The sequence below is a fragment of the Diceros bicornis genome, chromosome 40 (genome assembly GCF_020826845.1).
Source record: "Diceros bicornis minor isolate mBicDic1 chromosome 40, mDicBic1.mat.cur, whole genome shotgun sequence".
NCBI lineage: Eukaryota > Metazoa > Chordata > Mammalia > Perissodactyla > Rhinocerotidae > Diceros > Diceros bicornis.
Window position 1 is genome coordinate 16,147,053 of NC_080779.1, and position 23,627 is coordinate 16,170,679.

The 23,627-nt window shown below is 45.9% G+C and overlaps 1 protein-coding gene across 3 annotated transcripts in view; it reads right to left on the reverse strand.

Annotated features, from left to right (window-relative positions):
- Nucleotides 1-2,365: 2,365 nt before the first annotated feature.
- NCAPH (non-SMC condensin I complex subunit H) overlaps nt 2,366-23,627 on the reverse strand; it is a 37,018-nt gene continuing 15,756 nt past the window's right edge. For all 3 annotated transcript variants that reach the window (XM_058534540.1, XM_058534541.1, XM_058534542.1), the window contains exons 7-18: nt 23,255-23,444; nt 21,993-22,084; nt 21,020-21,225; nt 16,990-17,138; nt 16,249-16,355; nt 15,484-15,606; nt 12,580-12,690; nt 11,228-11,410; nt 10,453-10,566; nt 8,515-8,606; nt 8,050-8,125; nt 2,366-4,836 (exon numbers count right to left, since the gene is read on the reverse strand). In XM_058534540.1, coding sequence (XP_058390523.1) covers nt 4,729-4,836; nt 8,050-8,125; nt 8,515-8,606; nt 10,453-10,566; nt 11,228-11,410; nt 12,580-12,690; nt 15,484-15,606; nt 16,249-16,355; nt 16,990-17,138; nt 21,020-21,225; nt 21,993-22,084; nt 23,255-23,444 — 1,551 coding nt within the window. In that variant the 3' untranslated portion in view covers nt 2,366-4,728. The remainder of the gene's footprint in view (nt 4,837-8,049; nt 8,126-8,514; nt 8,607-10,452; nt 10,567-11,227; nt 11,411-12,579; nt 12,691-15,483; nt 15,607-16,248; nt 16,356-16,989; nt 17,139-21,019; nt 21,226-21,992; nt 22,085-23,254; nt 23,445-23,627) is intronic.

Here is a 23,627-nt window from a genome sequence, read left to right on the forward strand (position 1 = left end):
CTCAGGGCTGCCGGAAGAATCCAAGGGGCGAGTTGGGTGACGGTGGAGCCCAAAGGGAAGCACTGGGCTTCTCTAGTCGGATGCTGACAGTGCCCCCAGCGCCTCGGATATGTAGACGAGCAAACGGAGGCTCTCCTTTGCTTTACTGAACAGACAATTACTGGGAAACAGGACTCTGGCCTGGAAACCAGGACCCTGGAGTCCTAGTCTCATAGAGCAGCTGGTGTGTAGCAAACGCTAGTGGGAAGCAGTGAACTTCCTATTTGCCTCACAAGGCGTTAAAAGATTATGTCTGTAAAATTGTTGGCAAAGCTCCTGTAGTAGATATCATCTTATGCTTGTACAACTTCAACTTCCCCAAGGCACTGCTATACATATTAGGCCTCTGATATGTAGCGATGATGATGCCTGACAAGTGAGGAAACTGAGGCATGGGGAGGGGTCTGGTCCAACGTCCTACTGCTAGGTATCTTCAGAGATACATCTCCTGACACACACACATACACACACACTCATACTGTGTCCTACGGTTGTTCACTAATTGGCACTTTTTTTTTTTTCCATCTCACAAAGGGATTGTTTATTCACTCAACACATATTTATTGAGTACCTACTACGTGCTCTTTTAGGAGCTGAATCCAGAAGGTAAGGTCTCTCCCCTCTGGGAGCTGACATCCTGGAGTTGGATACATTTCATGACTGAGACCATTTCAGATAGCAGTAAGGGCCATGCAGACAATTAAAGAGTGTGAGGTGATGGAGGGACTCAAGGCCCACTTCAGGAGGTCAGGAAAGGCCACTCTGAGAAAGTGGCATCTTAATGAACAGGAGGGAGACTCGGGAGAGGAGGAGGGGCAGTGGGGTCAGCCACAGAAAGGGAGGTGATGGAGGTCAACAGGTGTTTGGATTCTATCTGAGTGCAGTGGGAAACACACACAAAAATCACAAAAACCAAAAAGAGGAGCAGGAGTGACCTGGTCACGGCAGAGGGGTGAAAGTCAGCATGGAAACCCTCAAGATGCCAGCAGTAAAATACTGGATTAAAAAAATATTTAGACACTGGGAGGGCCGGCCCCGTGGCTTAGCGGTTAAGTGCGTGCGCTCTGCTGCTGGTGGCCCAGGTTCGGATCTCGGGCGCGCACCAATGCACCGCTTCTCTGGCCACGCTGAGGCCGCGTCCCACATACAGCAACTAGAAGGATGTGCAGCTATGACATACAACTATCTCCTGGGGCTTTTGGGGAAAAATAAATAAATAAATAAATAAATAAAAATAAATAAAGACACTGGGAAGCAGATGGAAAGCAGAAGAGTTTTAATTAAAAACAAAACAAACGAGAACCCAACTGCAACTGGAAAGGGTAAGCGTTGCCAGTTTGTGGTTTACTGGCCCCAAGGGGCTGCCCAATCCCCACGGCTACGGCTGTGGAAAACAGTGATGGGTGAAACCATGGCTTTACTGGCTCAAGACGCCAGAGCTCAGGTTTTGGGACTGGGGAAGCAGTTGGGAATTTAAAGGGGGGAAATCCTGGCAGTGTGAGACCCTCAGAAGGAGCAGGATACCAACTCTGAGCGTCAGCTGCCTTCCCCAGCGGACAGTTCAACTAGGCACTTGTGGGGGAAACCTGGTGAAGTGTTCACTCCTGAGAGCTCTGCAGGGTGAGCTGTGAGCTGATGCTTCTTTTCCCTGAGGGCATTCCCCACCCACATGCATCTCATGTGGCAAAAACCTGAAGCTGGATGGGGGGAAGGACAGAGCCCAGAGAAGGCAGAGCAGCTGGAAGATGGGAGAATCCCCATCCTAGCAAGGAAGTCACAGAGAGGATGCGCCCCATCTCTGCCCAAATCCTTGGCCGACCACCAAACCTGACAGGCAGAAGGAAGACCTATGGACTCAGGCCTTAAAAGCAACAGTGGGTAGCTACAGAACAGCTATCAATAACCGCCTACCATAGGAGATACAAAGTCTGCAGTTTGAATCCAGGCATATTAACTGCTTACCAGAATAACTTCAGAAGAACATGACAGAACCCAAAGTCACGACAACATTTTATCTACGATATCCAATTTTCAACCAAAAATTACTAAACATGCAAAGAAACAAGAATATATAATCTATATTCAGGAAAAAGAGCAACCAATAGAAATTCACGCTAATGATGTCGGATTTAGCAACGATTTCAAAGTAGCTATTATAAATACATTGAAAGAATTAAAAAGAAAATATGTTCAAATTGAAGGAAAATATACAATCAATCAATAAATAAGGAATCCCAAAAAAGAAATAAAAACTACCTTAAAATGGAAATTCTATAGCTGAAAACTATAATAACTGAAATAAAAGTTTTGCTATATGGGCTCAAGAGCAGATTGGAGATGGCAGAAAAAAGACTCGGTGAACTTGAAGAGAAATCGATAGAAATCACCTGAGAACAGAGGAAAAAAAGATTGAAGAAAAATGAAGGCACATCATTAGCTTTCAGGGAAATGCAAATTAAAACCATAATGAGACAGTTATAATAAGATAGAATAACACCTATTGGCAAAGATGTGGAGAAACTGGACCATTTATTTGGACACTGCTGGTGGGGATGTAAAATGGGTGCAGCCCCTTTGGAAAACAGTCTGGCAGTTCTTCAAAAGGTTAAACTGAGTTACTATATGACCCTGCACTTCCACTCTTAGGTATATGTCTAAAATTAAAAACATGTCCACACAAAAACTTGTACATGAATGTTTATAGCAGCATTATTCACAGTAGCCAAAAAGTGGAAACAATCTAAATGTCCAGCAACTGAGGAATGGATAAACAAAACGTGGTCTATCCATACAATGCAATATTATTCAGCCATAAAAAAGAATGGGGTACTGACACATGCTACAACATGGATCAACCTTGAAAACGTTATGCTAAGTGAATGAAGCTAGACACAAAAGACCATATATTATGATTCCATTTATGTGAATGTCCAGAAAGGGCAAATCTATAGACAGAAAGTAGGTTAGTGGTTGCTTTCTCCCCCAACCCCTCATCCTGCTGCCTAGAATATGGACATAATGGCTGGATTCCAGCAGCCACATTGGAACACAAGGATGGTTACACACTAGGGATGGCAGAGAGGAAAGCTGGAATGATCCTTGGTCTCTTATGATTTCATGGAACCGCCACATCAGCCCTGGACTACCTTCCTCCCAATGTATTTTATATGAAATAAACTATCTTGCATACCTAGTGATATTATATGCAGCCAAATGAATTCTAACAGAGCAACCATGTAAATGAGGGGGAGAGGCTTGGGAAAAACAGGGTGGAGGGGCGAGGGGAGTTCACTGAAGAAGCTGGTACCACCCTCACCAGTTTTATCGGCCGTTCAGGCTCAGCCCAGATCCCACCATAGAGAAGTGTCTGCAATGAGAGAGGGAGCACACTTGGCTAGTTCTACTCCCAGGAAAGAGGAGAGTGCAAGGACCAGCGCTCACCTGGCACGGGGAAAGATGCTGGAGGCTTCAGTCCCAGCAGGACAGGGTGTGGATTCTCACTGAGCATCACTGCTTTTCCTCTATAGCATGTTCACAAGTCTAACCCTCTCAATACAGCAGAGTGGGTATGATTTTGGACACAATTTAGAAAGCATATTCCTGAGGGGAAGAGATTGTTTTTTGTTTTGTGTGGTTTTTGGCTTAGGAAGCAAGTTCTTTATTATCAGGAGTAACTGCTAATTATATATTTCACTGCTTCTGACCTAACATCCAAGATCTCTATTTACCCAATGAATGGTGATAGGATGTTCTGGCAGAGCCCCAGGACCAGCCAGAGCTAGAATTACTTGGATCAACATCTACACGTACTGCGCCTGTGATCTGAGCAGCATATAGCACAGCAAAGAACAAAGACTCTAGAAGCAGATTTCCTGATTCCAGGCCAAACTCTTGACAGTAAGCTGTCTGCCCTCATGCAAGTTACTTTACCTTTGTGTACCTGTTTCTCCTCTGAAAATGGAGTGATAATGATATGTTCCACATGGGGATGCTGAAAAGGCTAAATGAGGTAATCCACAGAAGATACTTAGTAACCACTTAACAAATGTTAGCAATTTTTACTACCATCCCACTCCAGCAGAATTCATAGGCCCAATGCACCAATCTCAAAATCTGAATCCCCAGCCAGTGAATTCTCTCCTCCGCTCTGCTACAAAACGAATCATCTCAGCCCCTAAGCGTTTCCTGCCTCATACCAACATGCGGGTGTCTTGTCCAGCTAACAAGACTGCATCCCCCTCAAGCACAAGGACCAGGTCTAACACTTCCCTAGTGGGCACTCAAATATTTTGCCAAGCATATTTTTCAGCATGATTTTATTCTTAAGCAGTATACATACATTTATAAGTGTACTATGATATACCTTATGTACACGGATTAGGTGGCTGCTAAAGGACAAGTGCCTCCTAGGACATCATCTTCTACAAGAGTCAAGTGTGCAGAAAAACAGGTCAACTTAGGAGACGAAAACTAGACATGGATACAAAGAGTGAACACAGCGTCCTCACCCTCTCGTCCCTCCTGGGTGGTCACCCCAAGAGAGAGATGTTACTCAAGGTCAGAGCTTCAGGGTACTGGTTCCTAGACGGGAGGAATGAAGGGGAGAAGGACAGACAGAGGCACCTGGGCAGTGGCTACAGCCTCGCCACATGCCCTGACACCACAGCACCCAGAGTGGAGACGTGCCGGTCAGTGAAGAGGTGACAAACCCCCTGCTGCCACCTGCTCACCGGCGGACTCATCCTCTTGCCTCACAAGAACATCGGAAAGATCCTCGGTTCCTTCCAGCTCTAGATTCTGAAGAAAGATCAAACACACGTGAACTTTGATACTCTGAGAACATCAGAATCATAAAACAAATTCTAATCGAGGCAGCAAGGTAGTGACTACAAAGAATCAGGTTTGTCCCATGATTATAAGTAAAATTATGTCACAGCAAATATCATTTGCATGATAAGCTGGTTCCAAATCCTTGCCAATCACAGGGAAAAAACCAAAAAGCAAGCCTTCTCTGGCTCTGGTTCCTACAACGATCTCTCTCTGTAAAAGGTCCGAGAGCTAAGCTGTTTGCCCTGGAAGGAGTAAGGGAAGTAGATGGGGAGGCCACCAGGAGCCACAACACGTCTGTTAACCCTGTCCACATGTGGCCTTCTCCAAGCCCTCCTGCCCCACAATCTCACCCTTGGTGACGTCCATGACAGCTGCTCTCTCCCATCTCCGGATAGCCCTTCCCCTACCTCCCAATTCTTCCCCCACCCACCTACCCCACGAATTCTCCAATCCCAGGCAATTGTTCCCTCAGACTAAACAACTATCGGAAGCCCTCCTTGCTTAACTTCACCAGCAACCAGGTGTGATTTCTGCAGCTCAGGTTCTAGAAATTGGTTAAGTTTGGCTAATGAGTCACACACGACTAGAACCCAGGGCCATGGAGGCAGAGGGCCCAGCGTCTATCACGGATCCCAAGCCCCATCACAATGCATATCTACACGGGAAAGCTCATGACCAGAGTGGTTGACAAAGAATACAGACAGGAGTGACACAGAAGAAGGCAGGTCAAAAAGAGGGCCATGTTCTGGTACTAAGCGTTGTGAGATCTCTCTCGGTGCCTTTAAGCTCTGAGTTATCACAGATCTCCAGAGATTGTCAAGGGAACTGTCAGGGCCAATGTTACCAGTCAAATCTCCTTAAATAGCCCAAAGCCAGGCCCCCGTAATGGCCTCAGTGCTCAGCCCCACAGGACATCTGGGGCCATCTCCCTATTCTTCAAATGCTGAGCGCTCTGAGGCCCCTTAAAGAGAGACTGGATTACAGCAAAATGAACAAAGCCGGCCCTGCCGCTGGGGGCAGCGGAGCAGTGCTGGAGCCAGACACTGCCAGCCCCGGTGAAGCCACGGAATCACAACACTCCTCAGCGGTGTTTCCCTGGCTCAGTCTAGTTGGGAACCAAGCGACAGCCAGAGAGCTGCTCTCCCCCAGGGGAGAGGCAGGTTTCTGCGGAGACACACAGCCCAGGGCAGCATGCTTCTTGGACTGGGCAACTGAGTGAAATCTGTAACACTCTGAATTTGGACTCAGGGTAAGTTTCTGAGCTTTGGAGGCACCGTACACTTCAGGAGCCTGTGTGTGCTGGATCACACGCAGCGGGAGAGGCCCCCAGCACCTATGTCCATAAGGATGGTGTGAGATTCCAGCCACCCCCGGAAAAGCTTAGCAGTGACACTTCTGAACGTCAGGTGGATGGCTTGTGTGCCCCCTTCCTCAGATGGGGAACTCTCTTCAGAGCCACTTGTGGATTTCTTGTCAGGATAATGATTTATCTTTTTATTCATTTTTTTCTCTTAGTCATTCTTTCTTCATGTAGTTTGCTTCTGACATCAGATACCTTAGGCTGTGTCAGGAATCACACGGAGACACTCTCACGACCCTCTCCCATGACCACACACATGCTGCATGCCCCGCGGCCTTGCCGTCATGACTTCTGAACAGGACACCTCGTCTCTCCCGTCAGCCTCTACTGCTTACTGCCTTCAACCAGCAGCCGTGTGAGTTCAGCATTCCTGGGCCACAAACATCCTCAATGGCTGATGCATACCGTTCACTTTTGGGAGCTAAGCTGGGTTATTTTGTTCAGGCCTCAGTTGCGAATACCCAGATGGTGGTTCCAGGCCTAACAGCACCACAGTCGAACACACACAGCACGTTGTCCTGGCTCAGTGGCTCTGCTATACCTGTTCCCCACCCAAAATCAAAACTAGCTTCTGTCAAATGGACAGTTTCTTCTTCTTCAGTGAGGTCATGAGCTTAGAAACTGGCAAGAGAAAAAGTGGTTCCTGATTCCTGGTGGCAGGTCCACTTGGGTTGCCTGGCAGCTGTGCTACAGGCCATCCTACAGGGGAACCTCCCTGCTTTCGGCCTGACAGTCAATCCAAGGCAAAGCCAGAGCTGGGAAATGGAGCCAATCATCACCACTCCTCATTTCATTGTGAGGTCAGACACCGGCACACAGGAAAACCTGGGTGCTTCTGCCAGCACCCCCTTTATGCTACCATTCCATTACAATCTTATCAATCCTCTCAAACTATACTTCAAGGTTCAGACAGGTATCACACTCTCATACCCACCCCGCCCCTCCAGGGCAGGGCACCCTCCTAGAGAAGGGTTAGAATCTGCAGTGGTGGTGCCCAGTGGCAGCTATGCATCCCCAGCCCTAGTGAGGCTCATGGCATACGCTACAGCCCAGCCCACGGGCCTCTATAGTAAGTGCCAAAGTCAGTGTTAGGGACCAGCTGCCTGGGGACTCTCAAGGACATCAAGTCTCAACGAGTACCAAATGTACAGGCTTACTGGCCGCCTCACTGGGGTGTCTCCCAGGTGGGATCAACAGGCTCCTGAGAAGATGGTCTCTGCCTGCTCCTTCACTAGCTGTCCCACAGCCGCTCAGCTCTGTCGGCTGGCCTCACACTATGAGGAGCCTGGCACGTTGTCACAGTTGGCACTTCTGCTGTCACCTTCCTTGTGACAGATATCTATTCCCAAGACTCTCACTGTACTTGGTGACTCCACTTTGCCGGCCACTGCCTCCATGTCTTACTACTCTCTCCCCCTGCGTGTGTCTCCCTTTCATCCTCACCTCTGCCCACCCCCTCTTTTCTCCACCACGTTGCCCATGTGTCTTGACTTTGGCACTGGCAGGACCTGGCCTTTAAAGCCCTTGATACCCAATGATGTAAAAGTACTTTATGTTTTCAAGTTGGGAACTGAGACATCACCATTTTAGCATCTAAAATTTTCCCATTTGGGTCCTCCTCACCATTTTCATTGCTAATCATACCTGACGACCTTTTCCTAAGTTACTTGGAGGTGCCTGGTCGATCCTCTGGGTTGAAGGTATTGCATAAGTCACTGTATTTAAGATATCCTATGAGGTTGCCCATGAAAGATCTAATAAAAAGCTCAAATAGGCTGACACACATAGAGAATACTCTCACGCTTACCAGATTTACCTACCTTTTCATTGGCTAAATGTAGGAGACAGGCAAAGGCCAGAGGTACAGAGAGGTTCTGAGCCATGACGGGAGGCAGGCTGTGAAACAAAGAGCCAAGTATTTAGCTAGGTCACTGCAATTCTGGAAACAAAGGCTCTTTCATCAAGTATGAATACACATGTCCAATGAATATACTAATGAGAAACAAAGAAATATTTCAGATGCATTTTATAAGCAGGTTTTTCTAGTTTCTTATTTGGAAATAAAATATTTCCTATTCCATTCCAGCCACTGGCACAGAAAAAAGCCTTTTTAAAGTTAGTCTGTATTAACTCATTTATCAATGCAGAGAAGAAAAACTGCTAGAAGTGTTAAAACAGCAGGTGGTGTGCGGAGGGGTCTGTGTGTCACACTGACAGCCAGGCTGGAGCACTCTCAGCTGGGGCCAGGGGAGGGGACGGCGAGCCCTGTGTCTGCTGGCACACACCTCTTCCGCAGGTCCTTGGTGAGCCCGCTGAGCCTCTTCCCATTGGCCACCTCCACCAACTCCCCTGCTTTTCCATTTTCACTGTGGTTTGCCTAACAGGAGGAGGACATGTACGTATCAGACATTTGGGGCCAGGTCACCTTGGAGAGAGCAACATAAACCTGCAAAGTTGTATCTCCAGAAAGAAAAGTCTATATCTGAACAAAACCAAAACAATTCCTTAGTTATATTTTGAAGAAAAAGGATCCATAAAGGGACTAAGTGCCTCAGCCCTGGACCCCAACACTGGCATCTACCGAATTATGGTAAACATAGATGTCAATGCCAGTATAATTCCAGCAAAGGAGAAATTGTAAAAACGCTTCTAGGTCCTTCTGAAAAGAAAAAAAGAAAAAAATGACAAAATAATGACAAAGAGCCATGATCACTTATAGCTTCACCTGGACCACACAGGCAAGGGCAGCACAGAGTACACATCTAAAAGTAGATTTGAGCTTTCCACTTAAAACACTCACACAAAATAGGGGCTGCCTCCTTGCTAGCAGCCAAGCAGTTATGAAAGGATATTATGCCTGGAATTTGAGTAAAATAACTCAGAATGTGTACATGGTGCCAGGGGTGGGGGGTTAGGTGGGGACGACAGGACTGGGTGACACTATAGATAAAACATTGATAATTATTGGAAGTGGGTGTTCCTTATACTATTCTTCGTTCTCCCTACTTTTGAATATGTTAGAATAGCTTCTTAACAAAAGGTTTTTGTTTTTTTTTAAATAAACCTTTAATTAACCAGACTCCCTGGAGGATAGAGTATTTCGAGTCATTTAAATTCAAAGGTTAGGGGCCAGCCTGGTGGCACCGCAGTTAAGTGCTCGCGCTCCGCTTCGGTGGCCCAGGGTTCACAGGTTCGGATCCCCGGCATGCACTGACACACTGCTTGTCGAGCCATGCTGTGGCGGCATCCCATATAAAGTAGAGGAAGATGGGCACGGATGTTAGCCCAGGGCCAGTCTTCCTCAGCAAAAAGAGGAGGATTGGCATCAGATGTTAGCTCAGGGCTAATCTTCCTCACAAAAAAATAAATAAATAAATAAATAAATCGAAGGTTAAGCAGAACCCCTTTCCTCATTTTTAAAACAAGTACATTTCTCTTACATTTGCATCCTATTCCATTTTAGTTGGATAAAACCTTATGACTATGACTGAAGCTTTATCTGATATCCAAGACTACACAGCTCAGGGCCCTCAATCAAATCATGAATTTTCACTTCTCAGCCAGCAGGAGAAGGTATGAGAGAATGGGTTGAGTTGGGAAAGCTCAGAACATTCCCTGAGCAGAAGAGGTCTGAAAGAGATGGAAGGACTCTAGTTGACTGTGAGTTCCATTTAGTTGGAACAAGTTAATCAAGGTTTCACCTTGCTCTGAAGGAGAAAGAGACAATTTGACAGCATAATAAGTTTTTTTTAATTACTTTCCTACTTAGAATACATTTCCCAAATCAGAATTATTAGATTAAAGGACTTAAACATTTTATGGAACATGAGATGTTAGAAATTTCCTATCTAAAAGGGTCATTTATCAACTTAAATTGCACCAACAGTGAATAAGCACTCTAATTTTTTCTTAACTCCATACTGAAAAACAATGTTTAATTGCAAAAGCTGTTATTGTAAAGCAGCATGAAGATGCTTTCATTTGTATTTTTTGATTACCAGCAGGGCTGAATGATCTTCCAGGCACCAGTTTGCCATCTGTATCACCTTTTGTGTGACCTGCCTGCTCATATACGTGGTTCACCTCTCTTTCAGAGGTGTGATGTCTTCCTTGTGTTTCTGAACGAATGCTTTCTGCATTAGCACTATTGCTCCTGGAGGGTTGGATGTCAGCCTCTCCCTTCCCACACGCTGGGCACCTGGAGAATAAGTGGGACCCGTTACCTCTGCGTCTGCTTGCTTCGAGGAGGCTGCCAACAAACTCCACATGCTCTGCTTCAACTTCTTCATGTCCATCTTTTTGGCAGTCTTGGCGTACTGAATTTCAATTTTATTTACCTGAAATAGGAATGTGACAAAGTAAAAGCAAGCAGAAGAAAGAAACATTTACTATCAACTCAATGTAACATGAAAGTCTGGACTCAAAGATCATCTAGTTAAAACCAAGGAGTCATAGAGCTTTCTTTGGATATAATAAAATAGAGTCCCTCATTTCAATCTAATTTCTTTTTGATCAAGTGCAATCTACATTAAAGCTAACCTGGAATTCCAGTGTAAAAGAGATAAGTGAATCAAACATATATGAAAGCACTAAGCCTGTCACCTGGTATGGAACAGATGGATACTTAATTCATGATAATTTAATATGAATTGAATCTGGCCAAGATTTTCCACAGCCAAATAGCTAGGCTCACCCAATCAACATAGAAACCCATTTTCTCTACCTACAGCCTTCATTCACATAACTCTACTTGTGTGACTGGTTCACCCCTAGTCATATGTTTTCCATGATCTTTGGAGAGATGGCTAGTTCCAAACATACCTAATTAGCATCAGCTCATTCCCTACAGCTCTCTGTAAGAATCAGTCACTTGGGGAGCCATGGGTTATAATCGAGAAGAAAAAAAATCAAGCGAAGACCATTGTGACTCATACAGGAGGGAAATTAAACAGATCTCAGGCAAACAATATAAAATATAATTCTTGGCTTCATCTTTACCTTCTGAGGCTCAGCCACCAGATTGGACTCCCCATAAGTGGTGATATCCAATCCTTGGGCTTCAGGCAGGTCACCGTTCTCCTGTGTTGTCTTAGGTGAATGGCAAGGATCAGCTGTAACATCAAGGGTCCCAACTGGTCCCACAAATAAGTCATCTGACTCTTCAGAATCACTGTCTGCAGCCTGGGCAAGGAAAGAGCTCTTGAAGTTTGGCAGAAGCTGCCTGAGGGGCTGAGAAATACCTTCAAGACAGACTCTGTCTTCACACAGCAAAAGCAGAGCTCCTGATGAGTCAAGCCCTGGATGGACTTCTAGGTGCCTCTAGTTATCTTCCTGTTGCACATAAACCCTACTAGGAAGGTACGTGTTGACTAAGACCTCTGGAGTGAGAATTAAAAGGAACTCAATAATCACACCTGCTACAGTGTCCGCTTTGCTTCTAATAAATTTAGGATTTCATTTTACAGAAAGCATTCCTGAAACACCAGAGATGTGAACTGTGGGCCAGCTGGCAGCAGGGGTCCTGCTGGGAGCTGGTGAGAAAGTCGTTCTTGGACTGAGCCCAGTGGGAACAGATCAGATCTCTGGGGTGGGGCCCAGGAAGTGGTTTTTTAATAGGCTCTCCAGGTGATTCTTCTGCATGCTAAAAGTTTGAGAAGCACTGGTAAAGGGGTCAGTCTGGATTTTCACTAAAATACAACAACCTAACTCTCCTCCAAGTGAGAAAACAAGGTGACTAAACACTTCTTCCAATTCTTTTCCCTCTCCTCACATACAGGGACACAGACGAGGCCAATATTTTCCCGTCTGTGACATACATTTGCTATCTTGCTAGCAGATTCACAGAAGGAATATTGAGATTAGTCTAACCAAGAACTAAAGATGGGGAGTAGCTTGCCCAAGTTCACCGTGTGAGAACCAAAATCAGAGCTACAAGCTTGGTCTCCTGAGATCCACCCCATTAGCACACACCATCTTCACATGTTTATGTGTTTCGTCTCCCCAGCCAAAAGATTAGCTCCTGAAAGGAGGAAGAGTGTTTCTTTTCCTTTGAAATCCCAAAATAGCAAGATGAGTGTTGTGCACAGGGGATGATGCCCTCCCACGCTGACTGCTTTACCAGAGTATGACCACTTTTTCCTGCACGCAGGGCTCAAAGTGAGGCAGGCCAGGGTGTCGGCTGTTTCCTCGGCTCTGCTCAGTTCCCTGAGGCCTGAGGCAGGGCAGGCAGCCACAAATCCCACGGGATTCAGAAGTTCCTACAGCCTTCCACCATATAGGAAAGGGGCGGGGAGTGGAGCAGGAAAGAGACTCGTATGCTTAGCAGAGAGGACAAGGCTCTTCCCTTTTACCTGTAATCCAGGGCAGAAGTTGGAGGTGTCGTTCGGGTTGTTGTAATCATAGTCTCCAATTTCCTCATAGTGCATGGTCCCTGCCCTCTTGCCTTGGACCATTCTAAGTAACTAGAATGAAAGAAAGAACAACTGCAGAAAGCAATTTCTAGAAAAGCAGCTAGCTACTACAAGAGGTTGGGGAAATAATCTTAGTCCCTATGATCAATGTCCTAGAATTTTAGAGTTCCAAGGGCCCTGAGAAGTCATCTAAGCCAGCCAACTTTTCAACTGCACAACTCCATTCTAGAGCAAGCCCAGGGTAGCAGGGCTCAGAGCTGCCATCCATCCCAAATAAACCAGAGCAACTGGTTTGCAACTAGGTCTGCACACAATTTTATTTGAAAAACGGTTCCTTCACTAAAAACAAAACTGCCTATAGCTATCTGAAAAGAAGTCAATTGTTGCTGCTTGAACAATTCTGACAGAAAACTCAATCACTGCTTTCATTCATAAGCAGCCTGCCCACTCCTGAGGCCATCACTTCTCCCTCCTTAGCGACAGGGAGAAACATCCAGCTCTTCTCCCCGTCATTACACCCATGGGCCCTTGTTCCGCCTTCCAGAGCTTCACAGAACAAGTTTGCCTCCTCTTTTGGGAGTGCCTGTTGACCACAGCCCTTGAGATATTTGCAGGCCCTTAGACCAGTGACTTTTATCTGGGGTATGTATCTTTGGGGTAAAGAAAATGGGGTTAAAGGTGTGTACAATTTACAAAAGCACACTGAATATTTTAATACAACTATATACTCCAAAAGCAGCTGAAAAAAACTCAGTGTTTTTGCAATACGAATCCAAAAATAACATTAAACATGCATATTTATTGAATTAAAAAATGCCCACTTTCTTCCACTTTTCCTCATATGACACAATGTCTAAATCCCTCTCCATTTGGAATACTCTCCTCTGGACACACTCTAAATTGTCCACAGTCTACAAGAAGTGATTCACGAAGGGTACGTGCCCCTCATGTGTTGGCTGGTTGCTATTAGAATCGCCCTTTAAGATATTAAACTGGATGGGTGGCTGATCTGTATAGTCTCTAGCCAAACAGAGTGTTTAATAACCCAGCATTTACTTTCCAGTGTTCAATAGTCATTTCCCAGTGCAGCTCTGCTGGAAGCAGGAGGGGTCCCCGGTTCCTGCTGCCTGGCTGCCCACTACACAGACGGAAATTTATTCCTGTGAATAATCAGGAGCAGAAGTTCTTTCCTCTATAAGACACAATCATGGGGGGAAAAATTCCCAAAAACCAACTCCTGGAGTGCAATGATCCAATGACTTTGTTCTATCACCTTCACATCTGAAAATGCAAATGACCACTTAGGCCACATTCTTCAAATGCTCATAATAAGGGCTTGAGGGAGGGAAGGGCACCTTGTGGCCACAGAAAACAGCTGGAGGCCGGGCCAGGCTTGGTGCAAGTGTCCTACTATCTTCCTTCAGCTCCCCAGCAGCCTGGCCCTGCTCCTCTGCCTTAGGACCCTATTTTCTCTCTCTTTTTTTTTTTTTGCGAGGAAGATCAGCCCTGAGCTAACATCCATGCCAATCCTCCTCTTTTTGCTGAGGAAGACCAGCCCTGAGCTAACATCTATTGCCAACCCTCCTCTTTTTCCCTTTTCTCCCCAAAGCCCTAGCAGATAGTTGTACGTCGTAGTTGCACATCCTGCTAGTTGCTGTGTGTGGGACGCCGCCTCGGCATGGCCCGACAAGCGGTGCATCAGTGCGCGCCTGGGATCCGAACCTGGGCTGCCAGTAGCCAAGCGCACACATTTAACCGCTAAGCCACGGGGCCGGCCCCAGGACTCTATTTTCCGATTAGAGCAAGCTGCTGCTGGCATCTAACCAATCCTGACCGTAGCCATAGTTGCTACTACTGCTGCAATTTTGCATCTTTCTGCATTTCCTTTTTTTATTGACGAAAATTGACACATAACATTATATTAGTTCTTTCTAGATTTGTAAGAGTATTTCTGTTAAATGAATAGTATTGATTAGAAAGAAAATTATATCAAGGTTGGTTTATAAAAACAGAATGTGAGATATCAGTGACTTCAGGGAACTGTATACATATCATTAAGACCTTGTAGAGAAACAGGGAAAATGAGGAAGAGGAAACTGTAAGCTGTCTGTATACCTGACACCACAAGATGAAAACCAGGAATGCAAATGAGCAGAGGGTTCAGATACAACAGAACTTAGCATGAACCGCTGCCTGGTTACCTGGCAGCAGGACGTGCACTTGCTACTAGCATCAGCAGAAGAGCCACAGGCAAATGAAGTGAACAGTGACCGGCGTGCAGCACCAGGTAGTCTGGAGCGCTCGTGCCAACAGGCATAGACAGAGCCCGGGCAGGTCGTGCAGCACGAGGGAACTCCTTGAGGACTGCAGTCAGATGCCTGGCACCTACTTTACCCCTATGTGTCACAGTGGGCGTGAGTCTACACCCTGACTGTGGGGGAGGCAATGTGGGCTAGGGAAGGCATCTGGCTAGTCAATCTACAACTTCAATGAGAAAGTGCGAGAATCCAGAAATAACTAACATCCTGTAAAAACCTCAACAAAAGATTTTATGTTTATCCCCCTAGCATTTCAGCATGTAGGCCTCGGTGTCCATCCAGCATCCTAACCAGGTGAGGTATTTCCAAAACTTTGGGTGCATCTATCCTATAAGCTTTTCCTTTCAGATTGCCTTACCCATTTGATCTCCTGGTAACTCCCCCTGGCTAACACACATTCCTCCTCATGCTCTCTCCTCTTCCTCGAAGGCACTGTCTGACAGTCACACTACCAGCCACCTGATACCTCCAATGCTATAAGCGGGTTCGACAACAGTGGCCTCAAGGAACCAAGGAACAGCCTTACCCTGGTGCCTGGTTTGAGATGCAGCTGGACAAGATTATCAGTCTCATAGTGGAAATCCATAGGAAGAGTGGTGGCTCTCCAACTCTGGTTCTCCAAAGTGGACTTGGACAGAATAGTAGCAGCCTATTAATTTAAAAAAAAAAAAAAAAAAAAGCGGTTTTTAGGCATCTTTAACAAAAATGATCAAAACATTTTTTTTTGGAAGGAGCTTGGGAAGGGTTTGGGCAGCATTAGTCTATCATCAGAGTTTCCAGTTCTATGTAAAAGAGTAATTTTGCTAGACATTTTTCATATTCTAAACTTGATTCTCTGCCACTGAGTTTGGGACTATTTCTCAATTCCTCTACGGATTGAAGGAGAATGAAGCCATCTGTTTACTCTGAGTTAAATTTATAATGAATTTGTGTGTGTGTGTGTGTGTGTGTGAGGAAGATTAGCCCTGAGCTAACATCCGTTGCTAATCCTCCCCTTATTGCTGAGGAAGATTGGCCCTGAGCTAACATCCGTGCCCATCTTCCTCTACTTTATATGGGACGCCACCACAGCAAGGCTTGACAAGCAGTGCATCAGTCCGCACCCGGGATCCGAACCTGCGAACCCTGGGCCGCTGAAGTGGAGTGCGTGAACCTAACCGCTATGCCACCAGGCCGGCGCCTAAAATGAATTTTTAAAAATCACATCTAAAATGGAAAGAGGAGGGCAAAGAGTAATTTAAGAAAGCATAAATGATAAATCCAGCACAAGTATAATAAATTGAGCACAAACCTTTGTTTTCTGAAAATATACATCAAAGTCAATATCATCGTCAAAGTCGATTTCAAAATCTTTCTTTGTATTCTTCTTTCTGTTCTCTACTTGTGAGGCAGCGTCTTCTGCAGAAATGGACACAGATGTCAACACTGTCCACCTCTGCGGCCTACATTATCATCTCCCAAGATCTACTGACAGCCTTGTCAACTGCAAGATAGCATTCATGTCTGAGCATCATAACAGCATCAGGAAAGGCAAATCACACACCTAATTTTCATCCTTTACTTATAATTTGTGTTTTTGCTAACAAAACACAATAAAGGGATACACTAGTTAATCCCTTCTTTTCAAAGACAGAATGCAAAACATATAACGCTGGCACAGCCCTTTCGCGTTCTGCAGAGTGCTGCCTTGTACAATAACTCATGTGGGCCCCCTGAGCCCGGCGGTCACTCCCCCCTACAGCCATTGTTTGAAGTCATGTGGATACGGGCGGGGGAGTACAAAGTCGTGAGCCAGCTCTCCTGACTCCAGGTACTCACTCTTCCCACTCAGAGGCCTCAACCTTAACTGATCCCTCATCTAGGCCGGGCCAACTGACTGTCCAACCAGGAGGCTGGCTTATCTGTATGCTTCCTCAGCTTATCAGGAAGTACAGCAGAACAACAACGGGCATTTCCCTTCGTCAGCTGAACTGCTGACTGGCTGGTCAACTACATTATCTCTTTTCTTAAAGTTCCATCTAGAAGTACATACGTTTATGTCGGGGTCTAAAGCGCCAGTGATCCGGGCCAGCCCACAGTGACATGGTACGGGGACTAAAATAAGAATATTCTCCAGGTCTCATGGATAGAAGAGGGCACATGGTCCTAATGTCTCCATCCCCAAGGGGAATCATTTCTTCCCTGTAAGGCACGTGAAATCATGTTTTTACATGTACAGTCATGTCCGTATTGATATATACAATAGTATATTTACATGTAAAGCAGCATATGATGCACTTGAAGGCTCTACCTACCTACCTTTCCACAAATGAGCAACAGTTCTAAGACTAAGTCCAATATAAATACTTCATCACTAATAATTCCTTAGTCTTTACTTCAAAGTGCTTTTGCTTCTCTTCATTTTATAACAATATGATCATACCTATACAAATACTTCGGATGTTTCAAAGGGCTTTATAAAATGCAAGTTTACCCACTTGAGAGACAAGAAAACAGAGGCAGAAAGAAATTCAGTTTTTACTTAAGACTATCCAGCTAGTAAAATGCCAGAGCTGGGAGCTGGACACAATTCCCTGAATCCCAGCCTCAGGATCCTTCCACACACAGGCTTCCTGTCACACAGGATGAGTCTCTCCTTCTTTCTTTACCGTCCTTCCGTAAATGAGGGCTTCAATAGCACTGCTGTGGTTCCTACTAAGTGAAAAAGATGCTATTCTAATTTATGTCCCCTAAATGGTCGGGGCCCCTCCTACTCTATCTGCTAAGCTACCTAGCTTTAGTCTTTGCTGCGTGAGAGGTGTCCAACTGGCCGGTCCAGCATGGTGGTTTGGGTTTGGATTTTCACTCTTTCTGCAGGGTACTAGAATGTGGGGGAGCTTTCTCCTTGAGGCCTCTGACCCATCAGAAAGTACATTAGTGCTGCTACACTGCCCTCTAAAGGGAAACGCAACAAGGAAATTTCAGACAGTGAGGGGCTTTTACCTGTATCGAGCCATATACATCAATCCTCTTTATATAAAGCCTTACAGAACAAGCTAAAAAAGCTTTAAAAGGGGACTTTGCCTTTATCTACAGAATCTTTTTTTGAAAACCAGGAAGCTATATTTGTATTTCTATTGTGTAACTAAAACAATTTTAAAAATTAAAATATACTAAAAAATTCATATTTAGTCTATAGAATGCCTAGCCTATGTTATTAGGTAACAACTGTAGGCATTGTGAACTCCAGAGGGAGAAAGAAGATGGCTTCAGCAGCAGCCCCACTCAACTCACACGGACACTCTTCTGTTCAAGTTTTGGCAGTCGGGCTGGGAATTTATTGGGAACTTATGGGCAAAGCGATCAAGTGCTTGGCTCCCAACCCCTGCGAGTCAGTGCGCCAGGGCTGGATTGAGGGCCTTGAGGCTTGAACTCTAGCCATTTAATAATTGTCTCAGTACACAATGCTGCGTGGCAGGCACCCTACTGGTCCCGACTCCCCCACCCAACAATTAACCCATTCCCCCCACTTTTCAAGGCCTGCTCCTCCATCAAACTTCTCTAATCCCCTCTGGAGGAACTCTATTTCTTCTATCTGCTCTCCCCCCACCCCCAACCACAGGGCCCCTCCTTCAATTTAGCATTAGTTGCACTAATACCTGCAGGTCAGAGGTCTCCTCCCTGGAGACCTCTGGCTCCTAGCACGTCACCTAGCACACAGCAGAACGCCTCATTCTTGCATGCATGGAGCAGGCTGTGGTCTGGGCTGCGGTCTTGAACCATAGCGAGCATCTTACAAAAGCATGCCTGCACCGCAGAGAGACCAGCTAGAGAACACGGGGCCCACGGCTGTAGGATGGAGGAGTGCACCCAGGCTGCTCTTGGACGTAAAGCACTTTCTCAGACGTGTCCTTCTTAATGCAGGATGTGCACAGTTGTCAAAGTGTTGCCATCCAGAGACCAATAACATGGGGCATCCTGCATAACACTGGTATTTATAATTTGGCTTAGCTCCCACCCCACCTTGAGCTAGAGAAGCCCTTAAAGGCCTTCCAGTACAATACAGTGTTTTCAACCCTGGGGGCACAGTACAATCACCCAGGGACACTTGGGTAAATGGTGATGCAAAGCCTGGCCTCAGAGACACTCAGTTAAGTGCTCTGGGGTGGAGCCTGCCATCCAACGCTCATTATGTGTGGCCACGATTGGTCAAAGGTGCTGGGCGAGTCCCAGCTCCACCCTATTGCTTAACCTCTCTGAGCCTGTTTTCTCATCTGTAAAGTGGGGATAACAGGACCTAATGATAGAGTTGTTGCAAGGATTAAGTGATTACGTTTTATATATTATATAAATTATGTGAAATAATGCAGGTAAGGCATTGGCATAGTGTCTGGCACAAAGCCAGAATAAAGAGCTCAATAAATATCAGATAGTAGTATTATCATCTAGTCTCAACCCTTCATTTTATGGATGAGAAAACAAAGACCCCAAAAGGTGATGCCACTTGCCCCCCATCACGCAGCTATCCATGGCAGAGTCAAGTCTGTTCAGTTTAAACACCTCCTGAGCTCTTGGAAAGGGCCAGCGCCATACCAAGGGTGGGGGATTTCAAGACGGACAAAGCTTTAGACTGGAACCTAAGCCCCTGCCCTTAATGCACTCAGCAGGATGGATTCCAAGATTTTGTTCTGTTTGAAACTTGGGAGAGAAATGGAGAGCTTTGTGCAAAATTTGCTCAAAATAACCATCTCTAGTTAACCATCTCCAGTTTGCTCAAAATAACAAAATGAAAGTGACTAAAGCCCTTCACTACTGTCAGTTCCTCAGACGTCACCTCAATCTTTAGGAAAAGCGACAGCTCCTTGACATTTGAAAATGATATCAAAAGAGCGCATCCCATCAACCTGCCTACCATTCCTCACTTCTTAGAAGATGGGATGGGAGCAGGGACAAAATCGCAGGTACACCAACAGTACAAACCAGAGAGGAAGGAGCCAACGGGCACAGATGGGTAATTTTACCTTGAGGTGCCAAACATTCAGCCCCTCGACCTCTACTTGGATTTGAAGAGACATTATCAATCTGATCCTTTTCCACCTGAGCAGACAAACTGAGCTCAAGAAAGCAATCTCTTTTATCCTGGAGACATTCAAGCACGCTCTTGAAGGGATTTTTGCCTCAGTGGGAAATTACAGAACAACTCCTAAAGTTTTACCCATACTAAACCAGCTCACCTGTCCCCAGTCCCGGGCTTGCAAAGATGCTGCTATAGGCCCAGGAGTCATCAGAGGGTCTGCTCGTTCTAGTCTAGAGGAATCTGCTACACCCAGGCCCATTCAAGACCTTTAGAGTCCCTCAGCTCTCCAGGATTGTGGGAGCCTGCTTCCAAATCATATTCAAAATTAAAACAATACTAATCTATTATTTTATATAATCTATAACAAAAGCCAACAAAGTTCTGATTTTATTATGACACTTACTAGAGTAATCAAAAATTTAAATCACTACAGACCAATTCTCCCACCTCCCCTCCCACTCAATCTGCTCAATTTTATTTGCATCATTCATTTTCACTGCTCTGCTGGTGCCCAGTCTTCCTTTCTGGTAACCCAGCACTGCCCAGCCCCCTCTCTGCCTGATCCTTCAGGTAGGGGCCCCTTTTTTTACGTAAGCAATGCACAAGCCTACTTCTGTGTATAACCGATATAGAGTGATGTAGCCAAAAGCCAGACTACGTATAGAGTGTAGAGAGGGAGCATGCTCCACGCTACTAAAATGCAAGTGGTAACAAAAGCCACCACTGAAGTAGCTACTATATCCCTGGTACTTTTTTCCAGCACTTTACATATTTTAGTTCTACCTAAACTCCCTCTATGTCAATTTTATAACCAGTAACTGGCTGAGCAGACATTCAAAGGCAGGTGTGATTCCACCATGAGTCAGAATGGCTCAGCCAGTGTGGACAACATGGCCCACCAGCCTGGCCAATCAGAGAGATGAAATTAGATGATTCCAGCAGGGACTCTGTTAAGGACTATGGAAAACTCCTATGGGAACAATTCACATGGCCCCGACAGCCTTACTGGCAGCTTTGAATGTGGCAGGGCTCCTCTGAGCTCCCGACTTCTGCAGGATCCCCAGCTGTGGTGTGGTCGGGTTCATCGTTGGCATCAAAGTCGTCCTCCAGGGGCCCCTTCAGGGAGTCCCCGCAGTCACTCTCCTCTGCCTTGGCATTGATGTCGAATACCTCATCATTCTTCTTAAACTTGTCTACCAGGGCCGACACCGACTGGAGGGGACAAAGAGAGGCTTCTCTGGTACTCCTTGTTCCCATAACCACCCCAGTCACCGCTGGAGGAACGGCCTCCCTGGATGTGCCTTCTCCCCTCCCCAGCCCCCAGAGCCAGTGTTCTCACGACAGTAAAGCGCTGAGGAAGTTTATATTGTGTGGCACAGGATGAAGCTGTATTGTCATTAGGCACATTTTGTAAAACATGAAACAGGAATCTGCATCCATTAACTACATGTTTAGAGAAAACAGTTTTCCATGGAGACCATTTATTTTGGAAGTGGTAGTAAGTAGGCTAAAGGGGGCCATGCTAAAAATACACAGAGGAAAGCTTTACACATGACAATTTCTCAGGAAGCTCTGTGCCAAGAGACTCAACCCCAAAGAGCAGGAAATTCCTCGAGCTTGACAGCAGCCTAAGAGACCAGAGGCCACTGGGATAACCACATCCAAGAGTAAATCTGATAAAAACTGTGCACCCAGAATGGCAGGGTTGCCTCACCCTAGGGAAGCAGAGAAGAGGGGACATGAAACTGATCCCAGGATCATGCAGCTGTCTAATGCTCCTGCTGGAGTTCACAATCCCATCCATACCCGCTAGGTTTTAGTCCCCACACAAGTGCCAAAGGAAATATTTTCTGTACTCCTGGCTAAATAATGCCAGTTTTGGTTCCCATTGGGCAGAAATTATCTTGGGCCATCTCACTGAAACCACGAGCTGTTGGAGAAACGCCCAGAGCCCTTAGAAGTCCAGAAGTTGACCACACCTCATTATGTGTTTCACTGTCCCAATTGGTGAACTGGAAGCCCGCCAGGGAAGGGCAGATCTGGCGATTTTCCGCACACTGCTTCAGGGGCCCTGGAGAGGACAGGAAGGTTGCAAAGAGGGATCAGAGGCAGATGGAGCACACTCCTTACACCCTCACAGTGACCAGAGCAGCACCACGGAGAAGAGAGGCACAGCCCCCTCTCGTTCTCTGGCAGTCAATCTCTGTGTCACACGGACTGATGTCCAAGGAGAGGGCAGAGGCTCAGGCACACACCCACACTGGAGGTGGGTTCCACACTCGCGTTCCAAGATGTAGTAAACGCTGGGTAGAAACCCGAAGCACAGACACTTGACTCTGAAATGGACTCCGTGCCCTACTCGGGAAATCAAAAACTCTCCCTTAAAGTGTACTAAGTGCACAACCAATCATGCAATGTTACTACTTACTTTAGTCCCAAACTAAATTAGCCACAGATTACCTACCTCAAACGATTAGAGCCCCAGTTGAGAGCATAAATTTGGAAAATAGGTTGTTAGCACAAAACCGTTATATTTAGCAAAATTTACACAAGAATAGAATGGATGAGAATGGGCACCGTAACATCTGTGTGTGTTACTGGAGGAGGAGGATCAAGTTCATGCAACATACAAAAATGATTACACACCAGTACAGCTATGGTATTCCCCAACCTGTGCCTGTCACAACATTCTCAGATGGTCCCCCCAGAGGGCGGAGTGGAGGGGTAGGATGGGAGGAAGGTTAAAATCCTTGCCAACACAGTATAAACGGCTGACAACAGGACAGGGCTGTTCTCAGACCACCACAGAGGAGTCTAAAACAATTCACAATACCCTCTTCTCCTCAAGACCCCCTAGATTGGTAAAAAATAAGAACAAGGCTTCTGTGGCTCAACAAAAGTCTCTTAGAGTCCCTTTCCCAAGTCCAAACTCTGATACTGCAGGGTTAGCCCAGGGCTTCAATACGTGACTAAGAACCAGCCTCTAACGGGGCACCTGCAGGGTGTGGCACGTACACACCAAGAGCAATGGTGAGCATTAGCTACTACTGTCTTAGACTCCGCAGAAAGGAAGGAAAGCTAGTTTGTCCCAAAAGGATGCCCAATTTGGCGTTCCAGAAGAACCTTCTGAGTAATTGAAATAAGCAATATAAGAGCATGATGGGCTTACCGCATCCCATGGTTTTATAGAAACTTTTCTGATGGCTAAAATGCTCTGGTGAAAGGTATTATGTGTACTTACCTTTTAAATCCGTCATGTCCACCCAGCCTAAATCTGGGAACTCAGGAGGTGCTTCAGTGGAAAGAGCCTGGGCATCGGAAGGAAAAAGCAGCTCACTCCTGTAGTCGTGGCAGTGCAGGGTGGAGAGAAACACGCCTGCTGTGCTGCACTCATCGAATGAGGCTATAGTCCTCTGAAACATGGGATCAATCTGAGCACAAAAACAGAGAGTGACCGAAAAATTACAGGATGCAACCAAAGGAAATATGAAAGCTCATTCACTGGACCCTGCTCATTCACAGCTGCATATACTGGATTGAAACGTCTCTGTGCAAGATCAAGAGTGGAGGGGCTTTCTAACTGATCAGGTGAACTCCCATCCCAACAGACACCA